The sequence below is a fragment of the Corvus cornix genome, chromosome 1A (genome assembly GCF_000738735.6).
Source record: "Corvus cornix cornix isolate S_Up_H32 chromosome 1A, ASM73873v5, whole genome shotgun sequence".
NCBI lineage: Eukaryota > Metazoa > Chordata > Aves > Passeriformes > Corvidae > Corvus > Corvus cornix.
In genome coordinates, this window is record NC_047057.1 from 57,943,341 (window position 1) to 57,970,882 (window position 27,542).

Genomic DNA, 27,542 nt, shown 5'->3' on the forward strand with positions numbered 1-27,542 from the left:
ACTGAATACTGTGCTGACAATCTGTGTTTACTAAGGGACAGAAAAGATTTTCCTGGAAATATTAAAGGTATCATTAACCTTTTTCTTTGCCATGACCTTGAAGTTGATTTATCCAGAGGCTTAACACTCCCTTCTCTACACTATCATACACACATATGCAGAATTTTGACCCCTGGATCCCTTTCCTCCACTCCCCCTAACTCTTCACAACTTCCAAGTCCCACCACTTTCCACTCTGCCAGAAGCAGCAACTCAGCTCTGCTGGCAAATGACACAAAGAAACTCAGCCCAGCCAAGGCATGCGCTTCTTCACTTTTATTCTGTACATTTCCACACAAGTCACAATACAGAAAAAGTGTCCAAAAGGAACAGTAACCAGCTCTTTCACTGTATACATATTTCTTTCTTCCCCCAGTTTAAAATCTCCTTAGATAGGCAACACAGTGATCAAGATACTTGGTATAAATAGGAAATGCAAGAAAATCATGGAAGAAAATACTTTCTTACTTTGTTACAAAAAACCCCCTCCTCCTTCTCATATTCCCCCTCACTGATGATTACCTGTGCCTTGATTCTCTGTTAAACATATATCCTCAGTTCATGGGTACGGCTGCGTGCCTCGGATTCCTTTGCCAGGTGGCAGCCTCAAGATGTTCCAGCACATTATGCATGGGGTCAGGTAGCATAAAAGAGCCCTTTGAGATGTTATTACAACTCCTGGAACAGATGTGGGTTCAGATAATAGGGTATGTACATATACTGGAACTCTGGATGCCTATGAAATGTTGACTAAAAATGCACGTTTGTTATTTGAATTTACTGCTCTGTTCAGGGGCCAAACACATTATGGAGTGGTTCAGATTCTGGCCTCGGTCCCATCTTGGTTGACTAGGAGTGAAATTAGTGCAGAGGAGATCAGAATCTGTCCATTGTCCTTTCTCCACAATCTCCAGGAAGCACCACTATAGATAGAGGTATATATATATATACCTAGCCTGATGAAACTCAGCCTTTCCATCAAGAGTGTGTTCATCACCATCCCACTCCTTCCTAGCCTTCTTCCTTTTTGCACGAGAAACTTCCAGTTCCCTAAATCTTTGCTAACTCTTGTCCTTGTTCTTTACCCGTTTTCATCTCCCATTTGCCAGGTGGCCAGAGGAGATGTTAACATGAAGGCCAGAGAATCTGTTCCCTCAAATGTTTCTCTTCATTCCCCAAAAACCTTTTGCATCAACAAACTGAAGTGGTGATTTCTGGACTCTTAGGCAGTAATTCTGTCATACCAACAGAATAGAGAGATGACAGAAAGTTATTTCTGAGATGGGCACTCCCAAAGGAAAAATTCTGTGCTCAATCAACTCAATATGATGGAATAAAGCTGCTCTAAAATTCAGCAAAATACTCTTCTCTGAAGAGAGAAAAACCACCTGAAAGCTTTCATTGACTTGAAATATCACCTGAGTTACAACTTTTAATGCAAGATAGCACAAACATGGAAATCAAGCATGAGAAGTGCAAAATAGCTCGTTAGAAAATTGCCATTCTCCAGCACCCTTTACTATCTCGACTTAAACCAGTTAAACTAAAAAGCATGGGAGAGGGCTACTCTCACTCTCTCAAAAAAAGGCTCCAGAAGAAGCAGGATGCCATAGAGGAGTAACATTACAAGACACACCAAAAAAAGAAAAATAAAACAAAACAAAAAACAAAACCACAAAAAAACAAACAACAAAAAAAATAAAAAACAAACAATTCAAAAATAGTTAATATACAGCAGATTTTGGGCTCATAACACAAAGCACCTTACCTGTCTGTGTATGGGGAGGTGATATTATCCCCATTTTACAGATAAGAAAACTGAGGCACAGTAAGGCTGAATGACTTACCCAAAATGACTCAATGGAAGTGGCAGGAATACAATCTCAAACCCTTGATTTGCTACTTTTGGCCCTATTTCTTTGACCACAGTACGACCAGAGAGAATTCTGATAAATTCTGAAAGCAAATACTTCCCTTTTCTGTGACACAACCATGTGGCACAGTTAGACTTGTAAACTATCATAAGACAGAAGCATACCATTAAACCAAGTGATTATTTTTTGCATAATCTTCTTTGTTTTGCAATGAAACAACAGGTCCAGTCTTGCTGGAAATAAAACCTCACCGAGCTAGCTGTGACAGTCTCATAAACCAAGCTCGGTCTTTACGTAAAATCGCATTTTCATTAGCACAAAACTGCAGCTTGAGGAGTGTTTCTGTCCATGGGAAAATCATGTTTTCCCCTATAACACCTTGGTTTTTCCCAGTGCAAGGCTGCAAAACCACACCTGTTCTAAACGCTGTGCAGAAGCAAAGTAGCAATAGCAGTGGCACAAAGGTAGGCCTGTAGTTTGTAGCAAAATATTCTGCTCACTGACTCGGAGAGGACACTGAAACCTCCACGGACTGCCAGAAGGTTTGTGTGGGAGCTGCAGAACACAAGTCCTCAGCTTGATCACTGGCTAGACTTTCAAAAATCTTCCAAAAGCCTCCTGCTTCCAAAAAGCTGTCTGCATCCAAAATGACTGGCACAGGGTTTGCAACAGAAAATAATATGGGCAGAAGAAAAATAACCTTCATTTCCCACTGTGAAAGCGCATTTCACCTTGAGGACGTTTCTACAGAGAAATGTTGGCAGTCGTATTCCATATTCCCCTCCCCAGTGCACTGCACCCTGGTGGGTCAGTGGCCAAAGCTGGCAGCTCCTAAGTCCATTTTGAAAGGGATTTTAACTCTTGATTGTTTCACTTTCCAATAGAGTTACAGGACACAGAGCACATGTAACACACGGTGTGAGGGCAGCTAGATGGCACCCATTACAAAGGACATTCTCAGGATGATTGCTGTAGGAAGACACAGGCAGGAATCCCTGTCCTGAGGCACCAGGAACAGAATCAAAAAGAGCGTGGAAGAGCCCTTAGGAAGGAAGTGAGCTCCTGCAGGCTTGCTGATGTCCTTATGTATTTTACACTCTACCTGGCACTGGTGGGGTGTCTGGAATAGGTACCTTCAAAGAGTTGTTACTTTTGCCAGGAGGGTGAGAGATGGATCCTTCTGCACATAAGGCATCCCCTGCTTTCCCTTTGCCCAGCTCTGTGAGGTGCAACAGCAAGCTAGGGAAGAGACAAAGCTCCCAAGAGCTACTTAGTGCTTTGAAGGCTCAGTCACTTCTTTTCTTTTCTCCCAAAGCTGTTGTGTGATCAAAGGTGACAGATGGAAGAGAATCTCTCTGCAGTGACATGTAAACGGAACAAAAAATCCTGATAAGCCCCTGCCATCTCCCTGTGATTTTTGTGAGATACATGCTGAGCAGAAAACTGTACAGTAGCAAAGCCAGCCATTTTGCAGGCGAGACCAGCACACTCACTTGCCAGTTGGAAGCAGCTGCCTCTTCCTGCAAGCACATCATGGAGCAACACAACTACACTTGCCCAGACAGAGATTATTTAACAGGAAAATCACAAAGGGAAGAAACGTGAGAGTAGACAGAAAAAAATATACATAAGAATTTTCCTTATTCATATTAAGACTAAGTCTGGAAAGGCTGAAATCAAGCCTGCAGGTATGAAAAACCCAAGTCCATCACACTTCCCATCTGTTTAATCCTGAGATTACAACTCGGGCATTACAACTGCCCTCAGAGGAGCCTTTAGTACTGCACAACCAACTCATTCCTAGTACAGAGAATTTCAACATTCCCTACCCATGTCTGTACATGGTCAGAGGAGATCCAACCATCTGTGACTGGTCAAGCAGAAGCATCCCAAGGGGTAAGCACATGGGCAGGATTTTGATCTTTCCAGTCAAAAAATGAAGGTAAGATGAGCTAAGGAAAGAAGAAGTGATGAAAGATTAAAGACTTCAGTACAGAAACTCTAAAGAGGAGGGGGGGAGGAAGGAAAAGCAAAGAGCACTGAAGAATATTTAAAATCAAATTTAAATAATATTATGTTCTAGTTCCTTCCTGCCATTAGCTGCAGCAAGATCACTTTTTTTCTTAGCTTTGACAGGAATGTACTCCTCCCATATACCATGCAGATAATGAGAATATTACAATAATTGCAAGATCACAAACAACCACAACTGCACCTATCTTCTATTAAAACAGGCACATCAGCAGACTTCTCATTCTGATGAAGGGAAAAAAAAAAATAGTCCTGGAAAAGGGCTGAAGCAGGGGACAGGAGAGGAAATACAACTATTCACTTTGTGACCTACAACAATCATTTATCTTGATGTGGCATTGCTTCCATTCATTTGGAAGGAAAACCTCCAGCATGGCTGAGGAGCAGGGAGGGATGTCCTTGCACACCTTAGGGCTCGTGTCTCACTTCAAAAAGCCTCAAGCTTTGCCAACAGAAGGGTGTCCCCCGCCAGACTGTGTGGCGATCTCTATAGGGGCAGGAATACCTCTGCACCTGGGTGACGAGTGTTGAACACAGTGAGCACCCACCTCACTATTACAATTAGATATATCCAATTATGATACATAATTACTCATTACAGTGTTATTCAAGAAGTAGCACTGCAACTCCCTATCTAGAAAAGAGCAGCGCATGTGGAAGCCATTCTGTAGGATTCCCCATTCCCAGGGGCCAGCTTAACTTTGCTTTTCTAATTTTGTCATCTTTCATTTTTTATGTGAATGTCACACAGGAAAAACAGCCCTAGAAAAGTGCGACTACTTATTAAAGCCTAATTAGCCAAGTATAAATCACTCATGTCTGCTGCATCAGACTCAAGAGCTTCTTGAGTTGTTCTCCATACCTACAAACCGGATTTGTACAGTTCCTAGACAGGATTTGGATTCCTGAATACGTATAGGAACAGAGATTACCTTCTACTTCTTGACCACAGGTTGAGGAAAAGAGTGGAAATTGAAGATCACTAAGGCAGCTGGAATGAGAGGGCCATTTTTCTCATTAAAATGAAGTGCACACTAAGAAATGAATTGCACGGGGTTCGTGCGTTAGCAGTTCGTTAATTGCAGCAGCCCTTGCTGCACCAGAGCGTTGGATTGCTACCTGCACACTTCACTGAGTGCTGGCTTACACATCAAGCAGCCTCCCAGACAGGGACTAATTGAAGAGCCAGGTGTGGCACTTCACCAGCAAAAGGAGGCTGGCTCGAGATGAAGCAATTACATACGTAGTATTATATTGCTCAAAGAAATAGTGCTTTATTTCTTGCATGTCAAAATGCTGCAGCTCCTATATATTTTGCATATGAATGCTGAGGCTGTTAAAATATTGGTGAACTCTGAAATAGCATTCCCAAATCAGGGTTCCGATTCTAGTGGATGAGGGCAGCAAAATAGAAACAAATTTTTTAAGAAAGAAGGGTTTTCGCTTTTTGGGGCATTCACCTACCTTTATGTGCCTGTCAAGAGAATTACTGCTTTCTTAGATTCCCCAAATCTCTGACATGTAGGAGATCTAACAGCATAAGCTGACTGTTTTAACAGGGCTTAGCCTCAAGTTATTTCCTGAAATATAGATGTGTTAATATTGAAACAAATGTTTTTGTTGCAAGGCATCCCCCTGCTCAGACTTTAGAAGCCACGATGTGCTACATCAGAATGAGGGGATTTTAAAATGAGCTGCCTGTCTTCCCCACTCTCTGGGTAACTAGATACATGTGTACTGCATAGGAGAGATTGGTTTTTTTGTCATTTTGGTTCTTTTTTTTTCATAAAATCAGTCAGGGAAACAAGAAACTGCAGCTGAGACTGGAATGTGGCACCTTATAAATAAGGCAGGAGACAAGATGCACTCTGATGGCTGAGTACAGTAAGGTTATTCAGCTCTAAGCCTGCCTAATCACTGAAGTCAAATGTAATGAATTTACTGGTGTGATCAAGGCCCAAGGGAGGGAATTTTCCCCTTTTGCACAAATGGCACCATACGCGGGCCAGGAAATTCCTCGGCCAAGGTAGGGGGTGTTGCTCCAGTGCACATGTACAGGGGATGAGAGAACAGCACTCTCTGTGGGCACCACCACAGGCAGTGGTGCTGGAAACACACCGGGGAGGGGAAGTCCCTGAGCTCTGGTACCTGCAGGGAATCTCAGGCAGGCAGTCCAGAGAACTCCGGTGCCATGGCAGAACCTGGAGTAAAAGCAGCCATGGTCACTTTGACTACTGGGTAATCCACTCCTCCCAAGCTTTTACAAAGAATTAGAAGTGAGAAACTGCCCAAGCTCTTGGCTTTGGGCAGCCCAAGCCAAGTGCTGAGCTGCTGCAATTTGTCTCTGTTGGTACCTCTTGGCAAAGGCTGAGACATCCCAACTCCTCTATAGATTCTGTTCACCCCAACAGCTGGGTGCAGGGTTGGGTTACAGCTCCTCTCGAGGCATTTCCAGGGATGCAGTCATGAGCTGCATCCTGCCCTTACAAAGGGGGAGTTAAAACACTGAAGCTCGAGACACATCCTCCACACTAAATTCTGGTATTCATCAGTATGCCAGCAAGTAACTTTCAGCACATTACTGAGTTGCCGTTGCAATCAACAGATTTTGGCAGGCAGATCATGGAATTTAAGGCTGTAGCAATCCATTGCTAAGAAAAATAGCAGCTTTTTTTTTTTAAGAAAGCAAGATGAGAAGATGAGTACACAGTGAGCACTGTAATACTGTGTCTTATAGCTTCACATGCATCCAGAAAGGCACAGGAATATAAGCTGTTTCCAGGACTGCTGAAATGTCCAAAGATACTCACATTTGATGCTTTAGACTAATTAGGAAGCTAATAATGTAATGTCACTCTGGCTTAGATTCACGGAGGAAAAGAAAGAGAGGAAATATCTTATGAATGGAAATGAATAGGTAAAATGGAGGTCAAAATGTTACTTTTTGCAAGCTCATAAACAAGTCTTATAGAATACTTCTCTATAGATGTTAATTTGGTGCAAAAGAAGAGGAAAGTGAGGCAAGGAAAATGACCCACCTCAAATGGATCAGCACAAGGAACTGCTTTTTTCTCAGAGTACATAGAGCACAAGGAGGGAATTTCCTTGGAGATTTTTCAAGGCATTTAAATTTCCAGCATGCTCATACCTTTGTTGAGTACCATTAAACTCCAAGAAAACTTGAGGCTACTGATGTGTCTTGCTCATTTCATATCCCAGACACAGATCATGTCAACATGCTTTTGTCATCCTGGAAGGGTCAACACACATACATGTCCCATAGAAGGCCTCTGGGATGGCTGAAAGGAAAATAGCCACCTTCTAGATGAATTTGTGTTAGAAACTTTCACTACCATGCATTTCATTGTCACAGCAAAGACAAAAATGAGCCAAAGAGGCCATGAAATATTACTGAAACAAACCTGCTACAACCACACCTCCAGAAAAACCATGTGCCCCATCTATTCTTACACAACAGCACCAGCTCAGCAAATACACCTGGGAAGATCAGTGGCAACAAAACATCAATTTTGTACTATTTTCTTTGTCTAGGGTTCTTCTGTATGACAGTCCTCATGTAGAAGGGGACATCTCATGTAGACTGAATCCAGGCTACAGCATCATGAGTTGAAACTGAGCAATTCTACTGCTGCTGGGGAAAAGCAAAAATGACAGGTCTCAGTAAAAACACCTACAGACAACTTAAAGTGCTAAAACACAGACAAGCAAGCCACCACATGAAGTGGTGAAAGAGCCACTGGAGTCTGACACCTGTTTTGTAACAGGCACAATTTACCTTCAGCCCCGATTTTACATAAGCAAAACTCACATCTCACAGTATTGAGGGATGCCCAGAGAAGTTGTGGATGACCTATCCCTGGAAGAGTTCAAGGTCAGCTTAGATGGAGCCCTGAGCAGCCTGGTCTAGTGCAAGGTGTTCCTGTCCATTGCCATTCTATGCTATAATAAGTGAAAAATGTATGACATCATCATGCTTTGAATAACACATAAAAGATACCTCTAGCATTGAAACATGAAATAATAAGAGTAATTGATGCTATTAAATTACAAAATTAAGTTTATTTTATCAACATTATAAATACTTTCTTTCCCTCCATTTAACTCCAAAATGAGATAGTAAAACCAGTACAATGGAACAATTCAGGAGCTCCTCAGTTCTACTGAAAAAGGTTCCCTTTAATAACAAATTAAAATGGAAAATGACGTTTTGTCAGTCCAGCAATCTCAGTAGCTGAGCATCCTCAGGTACTTTGTCATTCAAATGGCACAATTTTAAGTGTGTTCGCATATGTATGTGTGCACCTATACACATGCATACTGCTATTTATAAATATACATATATATAGTAATATACACACATTAACAGACACAGCCGCTGAGCAGACACTTAGAGTAAATCAAAATGCTTTACGTGTAATTTAAGTGGACTCCCAGCTGCCCACTGGAATTTGGGCCCTGCCCAGTGCAGGCACAATTGTACTGTACTAATCTAGACTCCAGGTGCTCCAGAGATTCAATGCCTATGTGTCACCTTTAACTGCTGCAGAGTCTACCTGCCTCTGGTAATCCCATCACACTTGAAAAAGGATAAGGAACAGTCCTGCAGCATCCTGGTCCCGAGCTGCCCTCAGTGAACCTGGTATTCCTTTCCATGCCTGAGACATTGTAGAAAACAATAGACACGCTCTGTCACCTACAAATACAAAACATCACCAGTATCTAGTGCATCATGTGTGCAGTGCTTTGGGACACCTTGAACATCAAAGGCACTACATCCAGCCAGTTCCTGCTCCCCCTGTGCTGAGGGCTATTTTTATCATACAGTAGCTGTCTCCTGCTGAGCACACGGCACAGGCAGCTTTCCAGAGACACAATAGGCTCGCTCTGATCATATCATCCAGCTTCCAGGGGAAAAGGCAAGCCACGCTCTCTCGTGTGCTCTGAGTTCCTCTGAGCAGTCCAAATGGCACAAAATTGCTCGGGAAGTCTGCCCATCCTGACAAGCTGCTCCAGATCCAGCCACAGCTGCAGGCACCTCCTGTGTACCAGGGATGGGCTGACAAGGCGAGGACCAGACCCAGCTCCCTTATCATAATCCACATGTGGCCTCTGGAGGCTACCTGTGGTTAAAGCAAGCCTTGACTGCTCCACTTGCTTCATGGGACTAAATGACCAGGAAGCTGTCACGGGCTCAGTGACCATACTCAGCTTGGCCTCAGCACAGGACAGAGCCAAGCTCCTGTGTCATTGAAACTTCCTCCATTTCTCACGTCAGTAAAACAAACCAAAAGGTTAAAGTGATAGTAACATAATTCTTACTTTCATCAAACATATAGAAATATTACAGTAATGTCTTTTCTCACAGCTGGGAGATGAAGCAAGGCCTACCATGAAACCACAGTGTGAGGATCTTTCCTTGTGGAAATATCACATAAACCAAAACTATATTCTTATTTTTTATTTTAGCAGTTGCCAAATTCTGTTCTAATATATACACATACTTATTTTCTCCACAAGCCCCTGGATAATTATCAAGGGACGTAATTTGGCTTTCATATTTTATTTTTTTAAATGAGAAAGGTAAAGACAGAAAATAAGACAAAATACATTTCATGTCGCCATTGATCTATAGATTACAAATATATATAGTTTCCTTCCAGAGGAAGAAATACTAAAGAAATATTTTGCCCATATCAAATGAACTTTTGAAAAGAGGAGAAAACAATTTAAAATATATTTTTTAGCTCCCCCCTCCCTACCATAACAATCATGTGTGGTTAAAAAAAAAAAAAAAGAAAGAAAGAAAAATTGCATTCATTTGATTTCCTCCACTTCTACCAAAGAAGAAAAACTTATCTGGATAATGACCTGAGTTATTTTCATGGTTTCCAAATGTATGTAACCCTGATGATCACCATCTATCAGAGAGCTACCTCTAGCAAGGCATGTGAAAACAAACACTGATGGATCTTTCAAATCAAACAACAAAGCAAAATTCAAAAATGTATTGCAAGAATTATGCCAAAAGTCAGCCATGAGCGTCTTCATGGGAACTGGTCTGACAAAGTAGGAGTGGAAGCTCTGCTATTTTGTCAGCTGAGATACCGGAAGGAATTGGAAACCAAAAGGTAAAACATTTTGTTTATGCCTGGATATTTGTTTGCTTTCTCTTCTTTTATGGTTATAACACAGAGAACAGATGAGTACAGAAGACACAGCTGGCCTTTACAGCAGCTAAGCTTTACATTTCAAACCTATTGTGGGTTACAAGGCAAAGAGCTGCTGCTTGTCCTTCTCCAGGGGGACAGACTCCCCAAAACTTTGTTCCCTTGAAAAATCAGATCATTTACAGGTTCAGTCAAAAAGGTTTTCCCATTCCCAATGCCACCAGGCCAGTGCCCATTTGTTTGCTGGCAGCAGCAAGCCCAGGCTGGCTGCTGATAGTCCAGGTCTCCTTCATCCCTCTGGCTGTACTGCAAAGGGGACTAGGTCTGCAAGTCAGCCCATCAGAATTCCCAGAGTCTTGCACAAATCTCTCCCCAGTGGAAAACCCATCTTTTCAGAGGTAAAGAACAGCTATCAACTTCTAGGGAGGCCTAAAACCTGAGCAGAACTGGGTCAGTCATTACGGGCACAAAAGCGGTAGGAGAAACCTTCCTGGTGACTTTCTGCTCTGCCATTCAGCATGGTATATCCCATATACCTCCTTTCCATACAAATGCCTGTCTCACGAGGATACCATAACCATATGCCCAGCAACAGTGAGGTTGGGTTTTGTCACTGCTGTAAATCTAACTCTGCCCCACACCCTGGAAACAAGGCAATATGCAGCATCCTCTCCAAAAGCAAGGAAACTCCGTGGTGCTGAGTACTGACAACACAGCTTCCGAGAGGATGGCAAGGGAGGGAATGTAGCTGGTAAAAACACTGGATATTTCTTAAGGGCATCCAGAGCTCCTCAAATATTTTGCTACTGCCTGACCATTGGTGAAGACAATACAGAGATAACAGGTAATATTTAACTGATGAGAAGTGAGGGGAACAGGAGAATAAAAGCAATTCAGGAAACTGTAAGGATGGAGGAGGGCCTGGTTGGGTGGCTTAATGTCCCAGTTAGTTTGGAGTTTTGTTCCCCCACACCCTCTTTACTCTTTCTTTTTTTTTTTTTAAACAAATTGTACAGATGAACATGGGAGAAGTTCATGCTACTTGCTGGAAGCAATAAAGGTAAATTTTTGTGGCCTATGGATTCCACAGACCTTTGAGTGTCCCACCTCATCCATCATGGGCTAACTTATGGAACATAACTGTTCCGTGGCAAGACTCAGTAGCCCTTAGAAACTGGTGGCATGTCCTCAGGTATTTTCCTCGAGAGTGAGAGACACGGTGATTGCATCAGTTTCTTCCTCACATGATGCCCGAGTGCCTCAGGTGCAGTCTCGAGATTTCCAGGAATCCTCTTGGACATTTTCAGACATCAGACTGCTGTCTCTAGATCCTCGTGGGAAACCATTTGATAGTTTTGTCGACTCTCCAGGTAGGAGGCCAGATCCGGATCACCAGCCTGCTGAGCCCTGTCACGAGGGGTCTTACCCTATAATAAGAAACATGAAGAGAAGGTCTTGTGCTAATATGTTTAGAGCAACAGATGATTTCTAGGCAGAAGACAATTAACAAGTCAGAAGTCACTTGTCTGGATTTCATCTGTTTTTGAAAGTTTTTTGCAACATACAATTCTATCATCTGAACAAATCATAGAATCATAGATGATTTCTCTTCCCACTATAGGCTACCTCATAGAGCCCCAGAAGGTAGGAATTAGTTTTGATTGCCTGGCTGCAGCAAGGGTGCTTCTGAATCTGAAGCCCAGAGAACCAACCCACTCTCAGCTGCTGACCACAGGGTGCTTGTGCTCAGAAACTCCAGAGAGGCAGCTTCTGGATCATGTTCCTAAGCAATCAGACTGTTGCAATGACGGAATATTCCTTGGATTTAATTTTTCCCAGACTTCTTTCTCAGTCAAGCTTACACCAAGAGAGTGCTGTGGTTAGTGTCACATCAGTGAGCATAGGGGCAAGCCAGGGCAAAAGAAGATAGTTAGCCATCCTCACAAAGCAAGTCAGCCACAATAATCAAGCCTCACTGATGCTGTGCAATCAGAAACCAAGGCTCCTGCAGGTGGTCCTTGCCCACAGGCCTCTCTTTTGACCACACAGGAGGAGGATACTGCTGTGCCATGGAGATGTCTCATTCACACCCAGTGCACCAAATAGCTGGAGGCCAGGCTCTCACTATGGTGATAGTGACCCATGTAGGGGAGTGAACTGAAGTCTCTTGTACTTGTTTAAATCAATACAGTTTTCCCTATAAAAATAGCTTGCTTAAGAGGAGCTGCCCTTGGCACACACAAGGAAGCCTCAGTCATGCAAACAGCAGGGACGGATGCTGATGGGTCTCGCTTGGCTGCAGGGGTTTATAGCAGTTGATGGAGCTGCATTACCTTGGAGTCTGTCTTTCTCAGAGAGGCTCCCGCATCCACCAGGAGCTGGCAGACGGCGCGGTGGCGCTGGCAGGCTGCCTTATGTAATGCTGTCTCACCCCTAGACCAAAGTACAGAAACCAGCAGTGAGACACATCACACCAATGTACATTTACGAAGTATGAGCTGCAGAGGATAGACACAGAAGGATGCTGCATTTCTGCGAGGTTCCCTCTTGCTGGCAGAGGTGGACTTGTGCACTCTCTCCCTTAGCATCTACATCCTTTGACTCAGTAGGAAAGCCTGCAATGCACAAATAGCAGACGAAGAACTTCTGAGGGATGGGAAAGAAACATGCACAGATTTTATGTATTCAGAGGACTGAATGTCACATTCCCATCCAACCACCAGCTCTGTTAACTGCTGAAAAGGCAAACCAGACACCTTCTTATTTCACAGGAGGCAAAACAGCAACAGGGTTTGTTTCTTCCTGCAATTTTTTTCCTCAGCCTCATTCTTGCAGTCATCCTGCAAAAATCCTGCCCATCAAAGCTATGACTGCTGCACTTGCTGCCCTGGTTCTGATATCCTGCTCTCTTGGATGTATGAGAGCAAGAGCTATGTGTTTGTTTTCCACCACTGGACTGCTGAGCTACTGGGGAAGATTAAACACAAGCTTTTCAGAAGGGAAGACTGGGTAGTGGGAGTGCATTTGTTGCAAAGCTTCTCACTTACACTGGAGCTAAGTCTGGCAGGATTCTGAAACTGGCTGTAGTACTGAGAGTAAAGAAATCCATCTAGATTTGCCTAGGAAGAAGGGGATGTTTTCAAGTATGCTTTGAGTGGGTTGAAAAGGAGTCCTTAATACAAATATCCAACAAGCAGGGCCATTACATAACCGGTGAAATAACAAATGACAAGAAATATGTGTAGTAGGACAAATCTTGCACCTACCTACACAGAGTGCATAGAGGAATTTCAGCCCTCATCCACGACAGGGGAAGTTGAAGTGTTAAGAGGCAACCTTGTAATAAATATGCTCTTGCTGCATGAGAACTAGTATCAGGATGGTATACTATCCTATTTCCCCATGAGGACCAAAAGACAAATTCATACTGCCAGTTACAGCTTGAACCTTCCCTTTTCAAGGGTTAGAGGTAGAGGAACCTTTGTAAAAGGAAGCTCATAGCTCATAGCCATGCTCACTAACACTTTATGTGGTTGTGCTACACTCCTAGATGAAAAGGCCTGGGCAGTCCATCCAGCCCCTGTCATCTCTGGACTTCCCACATGCACCTTGTGCAAAAGGTCTTCTCTGTTAGCAGAGGAGGGCACTGTGGGATGAGAAATGGTAGGCTTGATCCTTGTCAGAAAGACTGCTTTTATTTCACATGTATTACACATATTTTCCAGGATTATTCATGCTTCCCTTACATACTTTTGTGAAACTTTGATTATACAAGATGTAAAAACGTTGGGAATTGGAAAGGAAGGTAATTTTTTTGTTGGTTGGGTTGGGGTTTTTTTTATACCAGAACAGAGCTGATGAATGTTTTAACTACTTCAACTGCACAGGTCCTGGTCACTTAGGTGAGCTAAGGCAGAGCACCCTGGATGAATCAAGAAGGGACTGAAAAAAGGTATAGATCAAGAAAAGTAATTTCCTGACTTCTGGAATTTACTCTTCAGGTTGGTCCCTGAAACATCAGGGAGGAGGCCTGATGGAGGCCAGAAACATCAAAACACAAAGCAAGGCTTCTATTCCTCTAGAAGGATTGAGGAATCACGGGAAGCAATAGGGAGAAAGTCCTCTGTGAAATCCAAGAAATGTTTGGTTTAGGAAAGAAATCCACATATGAGGCAGTTGATATGTGGTTTTTAGGGGGACTTCTGTTTGTTTTTTTCGAAGAGCTGTGCCATTTTAAAATCTTTTTCCTATTTAAAAGTTTGCACTTGAAAGCCAAGAGGAGTCTGCCAGTCTAACACGCATAATGTGAAGGACAGAGTAGGTTGTACTTACGTTTCACTGTCTGCCATGTCCAGTAATTCAGATGGACCTGCAAAAGATAGTCAGGTATGTCATATTGCATTTGCCTGCATGACTAAAAGAGTATGTCTACCAGGAGAAGATTCCCGGTACAAATACATAAAAGAAGCCAAGTGAAAGCTCAGCCTGCAACAATATGTCAAACTTCAGTGTAATATTTGCTTGTGTGAGCCCTTGCACTAGTATAATTCTGAATGCACAGTCACTGCTGGAGTGTCAGCAACAGGGAGTAGCAGCCTCTAAATTATACTGGGAATGAATATTCATGGAGTTTATTTTCTCACTCTTTACCTTGCTCAATTAAGTGGTTCACATAAGTACAGTACACTGAAAACTCTGATATACTGGAAACCCTGATATATTGCAAGTTAAAATCTATTGTTGGCATTAGAGGGAAAATGTCATTAGGAAGTTGAAATTAGCCAAATTCCATCCTGAATGACATCCCTGTGCTAGTCCATTTAATAGCGTTATACAAAATGTAGATCAGGGTGGAATATTCCCAGCAGTCTTTATATTGATATGCAAATCCTGTACTCTACTGGTTAGCAATGATCAGGAAAGTAACATTAAGAAAAACAGAAGAGATTTTTGTTAAGTGGGAAAAAAATAATGCATTTATGTTAATGTCCTTTTGTCCTTGATATTCACTACAGGCAGATATTTATAGCAGCAAATTCCATCACTGAATTATAGTGATATGGGAGAGGCTAGGATCTGGATAGCATTTGAAAAAAAAAAAAAAAACCAACAACTTTTCCTTTGCAGTCTGTCATATTATTCTTCTCTTCACTGCTCTGGAGTGTAGTGTTAGATGGTATAGGGCAGTCAGCAAGGGGAACGGGGAAAATTTACAAGACTTTTCCTTCCTGCACATGAATATTTCTCTTCAGCACACTGTGACTTTGAAATTCAAGAGTCCTCAAGAGCTTACAGCAAATCTCACCTGGAACTGAGGAATTTCACACTACTTGCTTACAAAGGCCTACACGCAACCTCTCTACAGTCATTTCACTCTGAGTGTGTGTCAAAACAGATCAGAGCAGCCTGTCTTTACCTCCCTGCTTTTACAATATACACATGGAGCATCACTGGGGGCTGCTGGAGCTGCAAGCAGCTCCTTCACTTCATCTTCTGTCATCACGAGAAAGGGTGGTGCTTAGTCCTTAGTGCACAGGGCATTGTGTGCCACTGCATACCTGTCATGACAGTTCCCCAAACTCAGTAGCCACTGCCAGTTATTTAATGCACCCTGGCTCTACCACCACACATCCTCATCTCCACACTTGGCAGTGGTGTGTTCTCTCCTGCCTGTCTGAAAGAAGAATCAGTCATTACCCTCGAGCTCCCAGAAGCGTGAAGAAGGATAAAGGGTAATAAGCAGAGCTTCTTGTTGAGGCAAAAAAAAAGATAATGCCTGAGAGACTAAAAACACAATTAAAAAAACACATGTGAAGAAAAGGAGTCCTTTACATTTCCTAGGAGAAAATCATGTTCTCTTGAAAATAAAGGTAATTCCCCATAGCTTCCTGCAATGCCACATCCCATTGATAGGTAAGCAGGAATTGCTTGCAGTGTGTTAGAGAAGACACTGCCACCTGTTATTTCTGTTCATGGATGGAGCAAGGAAGGTTGTATTGCCAAGGTGGAACAGAGTGACAGGTCTGGCTTTATGGGACATAGAGTTACTTGCCCAGGTAAGCGGAAAAAGATGTTAAAATTTAAGTAAAGGTAGTAAAATGGAGAGTAGTTGGAAGAATATGACCTGAGGGGGAGAAGAAAGCTGGGGCAGAGTAGGTCTGGAGAGAAGCCAAGGGTGAAGGAAAACTGATCTGAAGGAGGAAGGAATAGCAGGGCTAGGACAGAGGAGCTCAGTGCTGAGGACTGTGAGGGCAGTCTGTGAGTACAGACCTGAGGAGATGACAAGTACATCCCACCTAAGTGAGAAGGGTGCTCTCCTGGATACTGTCCCAAATTCAGCATTTCATGGGAGAGCCCTGACTCCATCCGAGCCATACATAAGGGCCAGATACTGGGGTTAATAATTAGCTGCACAATGTGGTACCAGGATTGATTAATTTCATTCTCTCTGGCCTATCTTTGAAGCTGAAATGTCCCAACTCACAGCCTGAGCTGTGCCCTTTACTTCTTTATTTTATTTTCACTTGTGCTTCTCTTAAACCATCTCACGCCCTCCTCCTAATTCCCTTTCCCCTCTTTTTTGGACCTCATTTTTATATCAGTCTCCCTGGCGCTGCCAACCGACCATTCCAAATCCCCCTCTGCCCAGGGACAAAAGCTGCACAGATGTGGGAAGGGCTGGCACTGGGAAAGCTAACGGCACTGTCATCCTGACCCAGCGGGGAGGCGGCTGTTTTACTCTGGGACAAGAGGCAGAGAAAGAAAAGGGGACCAAGGCACAGAGAGAAAGAGGACAAAATAACCCAATAGAAATCCGGAAGGGAAATGCATGAGTGAGACTTCTATCAAGGAAAACAGCAGGGGGGGAAATAAAAACAAAAGATAGAAATGTGTGGAGAGGTGGAGGGAGGAAAAAAAAGAGAGAGAAAGGGAAAAAGAGACTGGGGGGCTGAAGAATGGCAGGATGGGGACGGGGGACGGGGTGGGGGGAGAAGTTTGCCTGAAAAGAGCTGAAAAGCATGACGCACCGAGGGGAAGCCCAGCTGAGATCACTCTCTTTCCTTAACATTGCCCATAGACTGTCTGTGTAGAATTATTAACTTTTTTCCCTCTCTCCTTTTGCCCTCTTTTGCTTCACCAAAGCCCTTCTCCAGTTTCTCAGAAGGCAAAGCAGCCTGAGCTGGGTATGGGAGGAGGGAAGAGAAGGAGACGCTCAAAAGCAGCTGCTCCTTCACTGAGCTCACTACAACAACAAAAAAAAATACTTTAAGTGACCATATTTCAGAGGCATTTCCAAAATATACAGCACTACACATTCTTGGAAGGCCTCTGGGCCCACAGCATAGCCCTCTCCAATGGATGTGGTTACAGCTACCCACAGGAGACCCACAGATATTAGCCCCTGCCAGTCCCGTGTCCTGTCAGTCCTTCACAGAACTGGGGAAGAAGGGTATTTACTCTAAGCAGTAATGTCAGATATTATCAACATTTCTGGATGCTTATCTGTCAAAATCCTCTTTGTTTAATAACCTGATTGAGCTTGTTATCTGGGGAACAAAACTGCATGTGCATCCTTACCTTCGAAGTGGTAGTATTTTTAAAATAACAATAACCTGGAAATTCATAACTATTTCTAGCCTTTCCCCAACTCCACTCTCTTCTTTTTTACCTGATGTGAAAATTAACAGTGGGTTTTTTTCTGCTAGTGTCTTTTAGCTCAGAATTTCCACTGTAGTATAGAGGCCAGTCAGGTTATGGGAGCATTCCTTCCTACCTGTCTGTCATGTTGCTGTAAAATCTGGTAAACTTGAAATTAAAATAGACTATGTTATACCTCATGTCTTCTAGAAAAACGAAGTTGTTTTCTGCTTAGGCCCCTCACAAATGACCACTACCCTAAAACACTCTGCAAATCTAGACATACTAACAAGTGTCATACAAACTCACTCTCATTCAGTGTTGCTTTCTGATGACTATTCAAATTTGTCCCCAACACACATCTCTGTCACAACAAAATTTGCTTTCCAAAAGCCTTCTTAGAAACTTCTGAATCTGGTCAGGATGCAAATCCAGATTCGCTGATGGCTCTTAACTCTGGACTTTGCAGTGCTAAGATTAATGAAAGCATCATCTTTTTTTTACCAGAGGATGCTTTCTAGTGAAGCAAGGACATTGATGTTTGAGGACACAGAAGTGTTTAGGATGGGATGCCCTACATACCATCTGTTACATCAGAAGTTCCCACCACAAACTCCTAAGGCAGGGGTAAGCATCTTTCCTCTCTTCTGTTTAAAATTAAAATACCCTAGATGAACTATACAGTTCTTGTTTGTCTTTTGAATGTCTACAGAAGACAAGACAAAGTAAATGGAATTATTTGCATAATGTTTATAAATTATAAATTTTTCACAGCTGCCAGATAAAGACTCCAATCCAAGTTTGATACCAAATACAGATGATTTAGGGGGCCCTTTTTCTAACAGAGGTTCTTAAGCCTTCCTCAATTCTGCCTGTGTTACTCAAGCAGACAGTTAACTCTTCTCTAATGTACGCGCATTAGGACGTGATGCAGTTGCTGACTGCAGCACTAAAAAGCTGTGATTCTGATACTTACTGAGTTTGGCCTTCAGTTTCTAGCTAAGCATTTCTTACCTCAGCTACAGACAAGTTTTTAAAGCTGACCTTTCTACTAAAAGGAAAAGACATCCTGACACCTACTACATTGGTGCTTCAGCTACTATTCCGGGCTTGTGCTGGACCGCTGTGAATTATCAGGTGGCATTGCACAGCAGTCCCCCTGTGTGACTCATCTCTGCTATTTCTAATTTAAGATAGGTTATTTTCCTCCCCTTAACATCTGAAATCATTTTGATCATGATCACAGAATAAGCTTTCATATCAATGTGCCCTGCATGTTTGCAGAAAGCCATCTCCACAAAGGACAGCTTTAGCATCACTACATCGTTTTCCTTCCTTTGTAATTCTAGTTTTATGGGTGCCACTCCTGCACTACATTGGATTCACCCCACTGTTTTTCAAACTAGACAATTAAAGTTCCCAGGGCAGTGGGTTTTGTCTTCTTTTGTTGCTGTTGTTTTTTAGAGATATTCAGAAAATTTTTCCCCGTGTGGTTAATAACAGATTTTCTGTGCTGTGTGCTTGAGGGTGGAATTCCTGTTAGCATTGACTATCTCCAGCCATGTATGGGAAGCTGATAAACTAGAGAGGAAGTGTGACTGGGCAGAGGTAATTGCCAGAACAGAAGACTCATTTTTATGAAATTTTTATGGGTTTATATCGGCAGAAACAAGAAGTTTCACACAGGGAAACCCTTAGATGTTAGTAGCATTGGATCAGGTTGTATACAGTAATAATTGCTGAGAAGATGCCAAATGCCAGAGAATGCAAAGAAAAACAAGGACATTATGATGATGATGATTCAGCAAGAGAGCTCATTTGTGGCTGAGAAGTGCCCAGGGTAGAAATTAGTTTCATTAATTGCTTGGTGGGAGAAGAGGGGAGGACTCTATTAGAGCATTGTCCCATGCACTCCCTGATCCCCAGAGAACGTTAAACAAACAATGCATTTGGAGAAGCCCAGAGGACATATGTCTGGAAAGCTGCAAAAGCTTCCTGCCATCCTTGGGGATAAAGAAGGGAGAGATTAACTGAGCTGACATTTGCTCAAGCTTCTGATTTGTCTTTGTCTAACAGTCCATAATCCCTCACATTTCTCTACCTACTTCAAAAATTCCCATGGATTCCCTGCTTACATTCTTACCAGTTTAAATTATCTCACTTTAAACCTTCACCAAAAGAGCAGTAACTAGGTCAGACTGTGACTAAGTTAAAGTATATGTGTCTAATAAAAATCCCGGAAAAGCATCTATGACAGTGAATTGGCACAGGTCATGTGCAGTGTGAAAAGAGACCAGGGCAGTAAGAAAATAAAACAAAATTGTGCCTGTCTACAGAATTCAGTGGCACATATGTGCACTGTGACTAATGAGATAATCCAGAGCAGTTAAATAGGAGGTAGAGTCAGCACTGGTAAAGCTTGCTAGAACTGGTGAGAAAACCAACCATTATTTGGGTATAAGGCAAACTGCACTGACCTATCCATGTGCAGGTATCTATACGTAGAGAAGTAAAAGAAAAATTCAGCCCCTCTCAGTCAGATTTTGGGGCACAGTTCAGTTGCCCACACACAGATATTTTGTGTCATTTGATATACCTACAGACCAGCCTTGGGATGCATTTGGAATGATAGAGATGCTTGCTTGGGCTTTGGCTATCTGTGCAGGTTGGGCCTCCTCTGGGCCTTGTGGGTTATCTTGTAGACCCAATCAAATGTCCTGGCTATCCAAGGGCAAATGGCATTAGACATTTATGTTTATCTAAACGAACACAGGTAACTGATGCCCAAATCACTTTCTGGGCTCCAATGACTACCTTGACTAGGATCTCCTCTGAGTTAGTCGTGCCAGAAGTCTGCTGCTATTAAGGATGCCCTCTTCACTTCCATCTGCCACTGCAAGTGCCTCTGTCACACAAGAACAAATGAACTAAGACACAAATTGCTGTTGACAGTACAGGAACTTGGACCTATATAATACCTGACACCTATATGTTAACACCTAACTTAGGAGTCAAGCTCAAAGAGATGCATTGTTACTTCTTCCTTTCTTACGAGTTGTGCTTTTTTCTTCTCTCTGCACAATTTGTGCAATGCCTTGGAGCATTAGCTAACACTCATCATAGTTGCCAAGGGCAGCCTCTGTGTTCAGTGCTAACACTGCTGCTTAAATAATGTAGCTGATATTTTGACATTCAGAAGCCAAAATAGCCATTGATATTTTGAAGTGAGGTCAGAGAAGAGTCACAACTAGAAAACTTTTCCTACAATCAAGGAGGCTGATAACTGTGACTTCAGCTCTATGTGCAGAGCAGTGACTATATTACTGTGCCACTTTCCAGCAGTGAGAGAACAAAGTTACAGTGGTGCAACTGGCAGAAACTCCTAAATGTGACTGCCTCAGACACAAACAAATTGCTGCATAGCCTGCAATCCCTGCTACTGATGAAGAGAAGAGTCAAAAGGAAAAAAGGGCAATGGCATGATCACAGTCTATAAATACAAAATTCAGATCATAAGTTTTTGCTATTGGGTGGTCTTGAACCTAACAGACTTAATAGTCTAAGATTGGTATGGAAGCTAGGTGAATTCATCTAGAAATAAATAAGCAGATTCCTGACCAGTGTGTTACTAAATGATGAAATAATAGCAGTGGTTGTATGGGCTCTTCGCTGCTGTAGATGTTTTAATGGAGATTAGATGCTTTCTACAACATATGCTCTAGTTGAAAAACAGTTCAGAAGATTTCTCTTCCAGCGGTTCTAACTAGAGCATCACACTGTGTCTGCACAGCCCCCCAGCTGATGCAAACATGAAAACATCATCCTCCTCAAAAGCCATTCTAATTCTTCTTTTCACACTTTATCTGGAGCCATCACTATCACTGCTACCCCATCCCCAGCCTCCTGCTCACACATACTGCAGGTGGACATTTCACTGAGGGAGACCACAGATGAGTGAGGCCACTTTCAGCTGCCCGGTGTGGTTTTGCCCGACTGACACTTGGCTGAAGTATAGCTCCCTGTGGATTTGCCCACTGTGACTCACCATGCTCCAGGATGTATTTCACAATCTCTCCATTCCCAGTCTTGGCAGCATGGTGCAACAAGGAGCAGTGATCAGGTCCTTGGATTAACAAATTGGCTCCTTTTTTACAACATTCTATGAACTGGATGGGGGGGAAAAAAAAAGAGAGAGAGAGAAAAAAAAACATACAGAAGGGTAAGAGGGAAGGAGCAGAAAAACAAGTATGTCAGTAAATTCTTTACTGGTTCCAATTGTAAGTCAGTACCAAATTGAAACAAAAGAAAATAAGACATAAATTTAAAACCAGCTTTTAGGCCCTAATATAAAACATCTGAAACCAGAAGTATTGACAATTATATGGGTTAAAGAGAACAGTCTGTATTTCCTAAACAATGAGACATTGCTACTCTACTGGTGATGATTTATTGTTTGCTAGCAATGCTTGCAAACCACATCTGGTGAAACTGCTGGGATATATTAAAATATATGTACTTGATACAAAATTCTGGCTTCTTTACTGAAGACTCAAATTTTTCCTTAGCTCAGGAGCTGAAGATTTTCTGACTAAATCAGAAAATTCCAACTCAAAATTCCACAAGGAGGTGAGGTGACTGTCACGGACCTCCCTTCTCACTGTGCCCCCTGTTCAGGGCTGGCTGAGGAGGAAGCAGAGGAGGGGTAAGAATGAGAGGGGAATAACAACCAGCCAGGTCTCAGAAATGCTGCAAACTTTGGGGGAGGGAGAGTGGGATTTGCAGTGCAGATCACTGCAGAAAAAGGAGAGAATTGCAACACTGAGGACTCATTTATGATGCAGCACATCTGAGGAAGGGCAAGGAGTTTCCCCATCAAAGCCAGCTCAGGAAAAAGGTTTTCAAGAAGTGGAAAGAAGACAATATTTTTATGACTAATTGAAGGACTGCTCCCTAGATGCTGCAGGCACAAGTACTGAGGCAGTGGTATAGAAGGGGCACCTGCAGGCAAAAAGTTGGCCTAACAGCACTGTAATTTTTACAAATGGCTCCAAGCTGGCTTCTCACAGATAAAATTGCAATCATTAATCACAGTCCTCATCCAAATTTGAGGGCATGTTCTCAGATCCTGACTTGGCTACTGAGACATGCAGCCTGAATAGCTCTCTGATGCAGGACTTCAGTCATGGGCACAAAAAATTTTGCATGAGTGTTTTTTTCTCCCAAACCAATTATACCAAGGCACTTCATGTTTTGAGACATCCATCAGGTGATAGAACAACCAGCTGAGGTTTGTCCTACCTGGTCTGGTGGTTGCCTAGGTAGACTTTGAAAAAGCTAGCACTCGGGGACTTGGCCACCAACCTCACTGGTGTAAAATATCCTTTTGTATGTAAGGCTGTGTCAGAACTACCCTGCTGTTCAATGCTGCCAGTATAGTAATTTCCCTGTTAGCAACTGGCACATTGCTCTGTGCAGTGGGCTCTGAATCCTGGGCAAAAAGGTGCTGTCTAACACCAGATCCTAGTCACACAAATTTCACACCTCACCTAAATGATGTGCTCCCCTAGTATTCAGGGTTTCCTGGAAAGGCTGTAAAATGGCCCTTGCCAGCAGTCCCTACAGCCGCCTATTTATGTTTTGAGCAGAGGTGTGATAAAATTTACAGTATATCTGACCAGCAAAAAACTGTGAATAAGTGGACATTCAGTGCTCTGTACTTACCTTCAGTAGATCACCAGATATGACAGCCTGTAAAAGTGCTGCAAAAGGCAAAAAGAAAACTGATGTCAGGCAGAAAGCATTATGCATACAGCCTCACAGCTGAGGACATAGCTCACAGCACGTGCAAGTTAAGACTGACATTCCCCAGTCCACTTGCACTCTCATGTGCTACTAAAACCAGTGCAAACCCTGCACTGACACACATTGGAAAGGCAGAAGACAACCCATGGTGATGAAAGCTGTATGGACATCAAGCCATCATTTCCAATGCTGACCTGGAACTGCAGGCTTCTGTCTGAATTTTTCACTTGAAATACTTCTGAGACCTCTCAACAGTGTCCACAAGATGGACAAGGTCGAGTCTCCAGCACCTGAACCAGCACTGAAGATATCAGTGTTATCCACACAGAGAACCTGAAAGCGTCTTCAGACCTGTCAGACTTTGCCATACCAATGGTGGAGTGGTCAGTCAGTCCCCAATACACTGAGAACCCCAAATTGTAGATGATTAAGTGACAAGAGAGAAATTTCTTCACAATTACTTGTGTTACAAAAACGTTATTAGATGCCAGCAGGGAGCAAGTCCCCTGGGTTTGGCAGGCAGGGTCAAACACAGAGCAAGAGCCAGCCCTCACCTTATCAGCCTTTGTATTTTAAACAGACATAGAAGGAAAAAGCAAAAAAGAGGATAAGGGCTCACAACAAGGCAGGACAGAGCTGCAAACAGCTGGGAGCTTCTCCCCACCCACTTCTGTCTGCCCTGAGCCTGTTAAAAAACAGAAGGAAGGCAAAAGCCTGGTACTCTCTATTGCCCAGAGAAGCTGTTACAAACATACCACTATGTGGCTATCTCCTTCTTTTCTCCTCCTTCTCCCTATCATGATATATATTGTAAAAAACAATGATGAATAATCTGAGACAGCACGTATGTGGTTTGCATCTTAGAAAGCATTAAACACCTGCCTCAACTCATACTTTTTCAAGAGTGTCTAAGCCCATTTCTACCTTTGCATCTAGGCAGTGCAATCAAATTAAGCACTTGCTCAAGTGCCATCCTTGATAAAGATGCCAAAAGCTCACGGAAGCAGGAACAAGGGGGGAAAGAGAACCACAGTATGGCCTTGCCTCTGAAAAATAACACACAGGAAACTGCACAGTGGGAATTCCATGATGAGCTTGTTACGCCTTCAGAAATGACAAGACATCCAAGCTTAACACTGCAGAAGAGGAAGGATGTTCAAAGGCAACTCAACAAGTGTCCCTTTCTTTGAAAACACCTGTGGCTATGTGGCTTTCTGGTCTCAGTAATGCCTGATGCCCTGGCCATGTAGAAGTGGGAAAAGCAGAAACCCAGTCCAGCTAAGTCCTGTCTTCAGGAAGCAGTAGCAGCAATTCTTGCAACTTTAGATTTAGGGCAGTTTTTCAGTGCTCATGAGTTAAGCTAAATCCTAAAAATCCCTCTGGCATCTGTGAAAGTGAGGACACAGATTTTAGGAACTGAAGAAGGCAAACACCAGCAGGTAAGAGCTAGAACAATCTTCAGTTTTTATTTTCAGTGGCTTATATCCTTCTTTTTTTCTCCCAAGGGTTCAAACAATTGCTCAGCCCAAATTAATAGCAGAGCAGAAATTTAACTCATGTAATTTGCTTTATCTATTTCCCTCTTTTTTTCATCAATCTGGTCTCATTGACGTCTTTATTCTTTAATCTACCGCAGTCTGAATTGTATAAATATTTTGCACTCCTTGCACATGAAAATCAAATGAACTGGTGACATGAGTTTTTCATTGCCTTCTACATCCAATTTTTTAAGACATGGATTCCCTGAAGTCACTTTCCTAAGAGGCAGTGATGCATTTTCTTATGCAGGCCACGCTTAAGATTACAGTTCAAAAAAACAGGAGAGACAGGTATGATTCTATGAAAAGCCTGACAAGATGTGAAAAATCTTCTATGCTGAATATCCATAACCAGAAGATGGTCTGGTGATAAGGCTATTAGGATAAAGCAGCTCTAAAACAAATTCAACATAATTAGACCAATCTTTTCATCTCTTTCCTAAGCCTCAAATCCAGCAAGGCATTTAGGCAAGTGCTTAGCTTTGAGCTAATTACATTCTTTTCACACCAAGTCTACCTGCACTCTTTAAATTAAGTGCTTTGCTACAGTAGAACCTATTGGATAAATGAATACATTACAGGTCAACAAAACAAGTTGGCATAACAAGAGATTAGACTACAGTAAAATAATTCAGAGCTGTATGTCCTGATGCAGGAATATTTAGAAGCTGTTGAGCTAGAAATGGAGCAAGGTTCTTTAGAATCAGGAACATGTTTACATAAATATACAAATATTGCTTAGCACACTAACCCCATAAACCCAAATGGGACTGCTGGGCATATTGAGGAGGAGGGTGAAGATGGCAAAAACCACCTGGTTGTTAAAGAGGTGGTGAAGCAAGCAAGCAGATGGCATTGACAAGAGAGAGCAGACTGAGAAGTTGGAGAAAAGTTCTGTTAACATGTAATGCCAGGCTAGCTTAAAATTAGAAACATTAAAGTGAGAATTGTTTTATTTCTTCTAAGCAACACTGCACTGATGGTGTAATACATAAAATGAACTATGCCACTGTTTTGTCATATATAATATACATTCAGGTCTTAAAGATGTCTTAAAAATTACTTGATTTAATTAACATTTTAATGAAGTCATTATTTTCTCAATTTCTCCTAAGAAAAGCATTTCTCATTACGAATAAAAGTGGTTTATTACCTTTTATATTTATTTAGCAAGTAGCTTTATTGCTGGTGTAAGGTGACAGTTTGGCAAAACTGGTGACTGGAATTCTCTGTCCATATTTTGAGGAAGCACTCGGTCCCCAGGCTGCCTCCTAAGCAAAGTTCAACCCTCTCCACTGGTTCACCCCTGCAGAGAGTCCCTGCTGCATCACTGAGATCTCAGCTGAAACTGCCTGCAAATGTGTCAGTCCCTGGCCAGGCCGATGGATCTTGACAAAACCAGTTACCTAGTTACCTGGTAGGATGTGGACAGCCACAAATGCAGGTGATCTGTGGAAGAGCTGCGAGGGACTAGCAACTTCTGATTTCCACTGGATGGATTTTGAGATGAGATGATGAGACTAACTACCCAACTTAGAAAATAATCTTCATAAAACAAAAAGAAACAAAGCAAAACAAAAAGCCAACCAACCAACCAAAACAAAAAACCACCAAAAACCCCACCCAGGCCTGCCAGCAAACACAAAAAAAATGACTACCAAAACAAACACCAAAAAAACACTCACTCCAAAACAAACCCCCTCACACACATACCTGACTTATAAATTATTATTGAGCAGATACAAGTGGATAATGAACCAACAGAAAAAAAAACCATGTTGAAAAGGCTGCTAATTGAATTGTGGTAATGCTGCAAACTAATGCAGCTTGAGACACAGGATAAACAACTACTAGTACACACTCATGCTGAAAACATTACTTTTCCTAGGGCATATATCACTCATCTAATTTCTATTTTGGTATCCATTGCTCCCATTGGAAACAACTAGTTTTATTTCATATTCTAAAAATATACATTAATGTCACTGAGTTACAACAAACATTTTTGTTTTCCAGACAAAATTAACTTATGAAATAACAATTGCTTTCTGGCTCTGCATGTGAACCCAGCACCATTAAAACAGTGCTGCAAAATCGGTCATTAAACACTGGGCATCAGATAAAGAAGGGGTGAAGTATTCACACTCAGTAACTTCAGAGGCTGCAGGATGCCTGAGAGGTCTCACAGGGTTGCTTGGATGGTCAGAAGAGAAAATAACTCTCCATAGACAATAACCTGGTTTTCCCTGCATCAGTTCATGTTGTACTCCACAGACTAAAGGAGCTCTAGGGAAAATGACCTCCAACTTGCAGCAGCTAAATTAAGAATCAAACTAAGACAGAGAGGGGATCCTTCAGAATGGCATGATTCCAGGAGACATGTCTGATCACCTCCAGGAATGACAACCAAACGAGGGCAAAACAGGAGGTCT

The 27,542-nt window shown here is 42.4% G+C and overlaps 1 protein-coding gene across 8 annotated transcripts in view; it reads right to left on the minus strand.

Moving 5' to 3' along the window:
• Positions 1–300: 300 nt before the first annotated feature.
• DGKI (diacylglycerol kinase iota) overlaps positions 301–27,542 on the minus strand; it is a 211,759-nt gene continuing 184,517 nt past the window's right edge. For 7 of the 8 annotated variants that reach the window (XM_039570688.1, XM_039570684.1, XM_039570686.1 and 4 more), the window contains 5 exons: positions 23,492–23,529; positions 21,816–21,936; positions 14,465–14,501; positions 12,466–12,565; positions 301–11,559 (listed from right to left, as the gene is read on the minus strand). In XM_039570688.1, the coding sequence (XP_039426622.1) occupies positions 11,443–11,559; positions 12,466–12,565; positions 14,465–14,501; positions 21,816–21,936; positions 23,492–23,529 (413 nt within the window). In that variant the 3' untranslated portion in view covers positions 301–11,442. The other variant, XM_039570690.1, reaches the window with a different exon arrangement.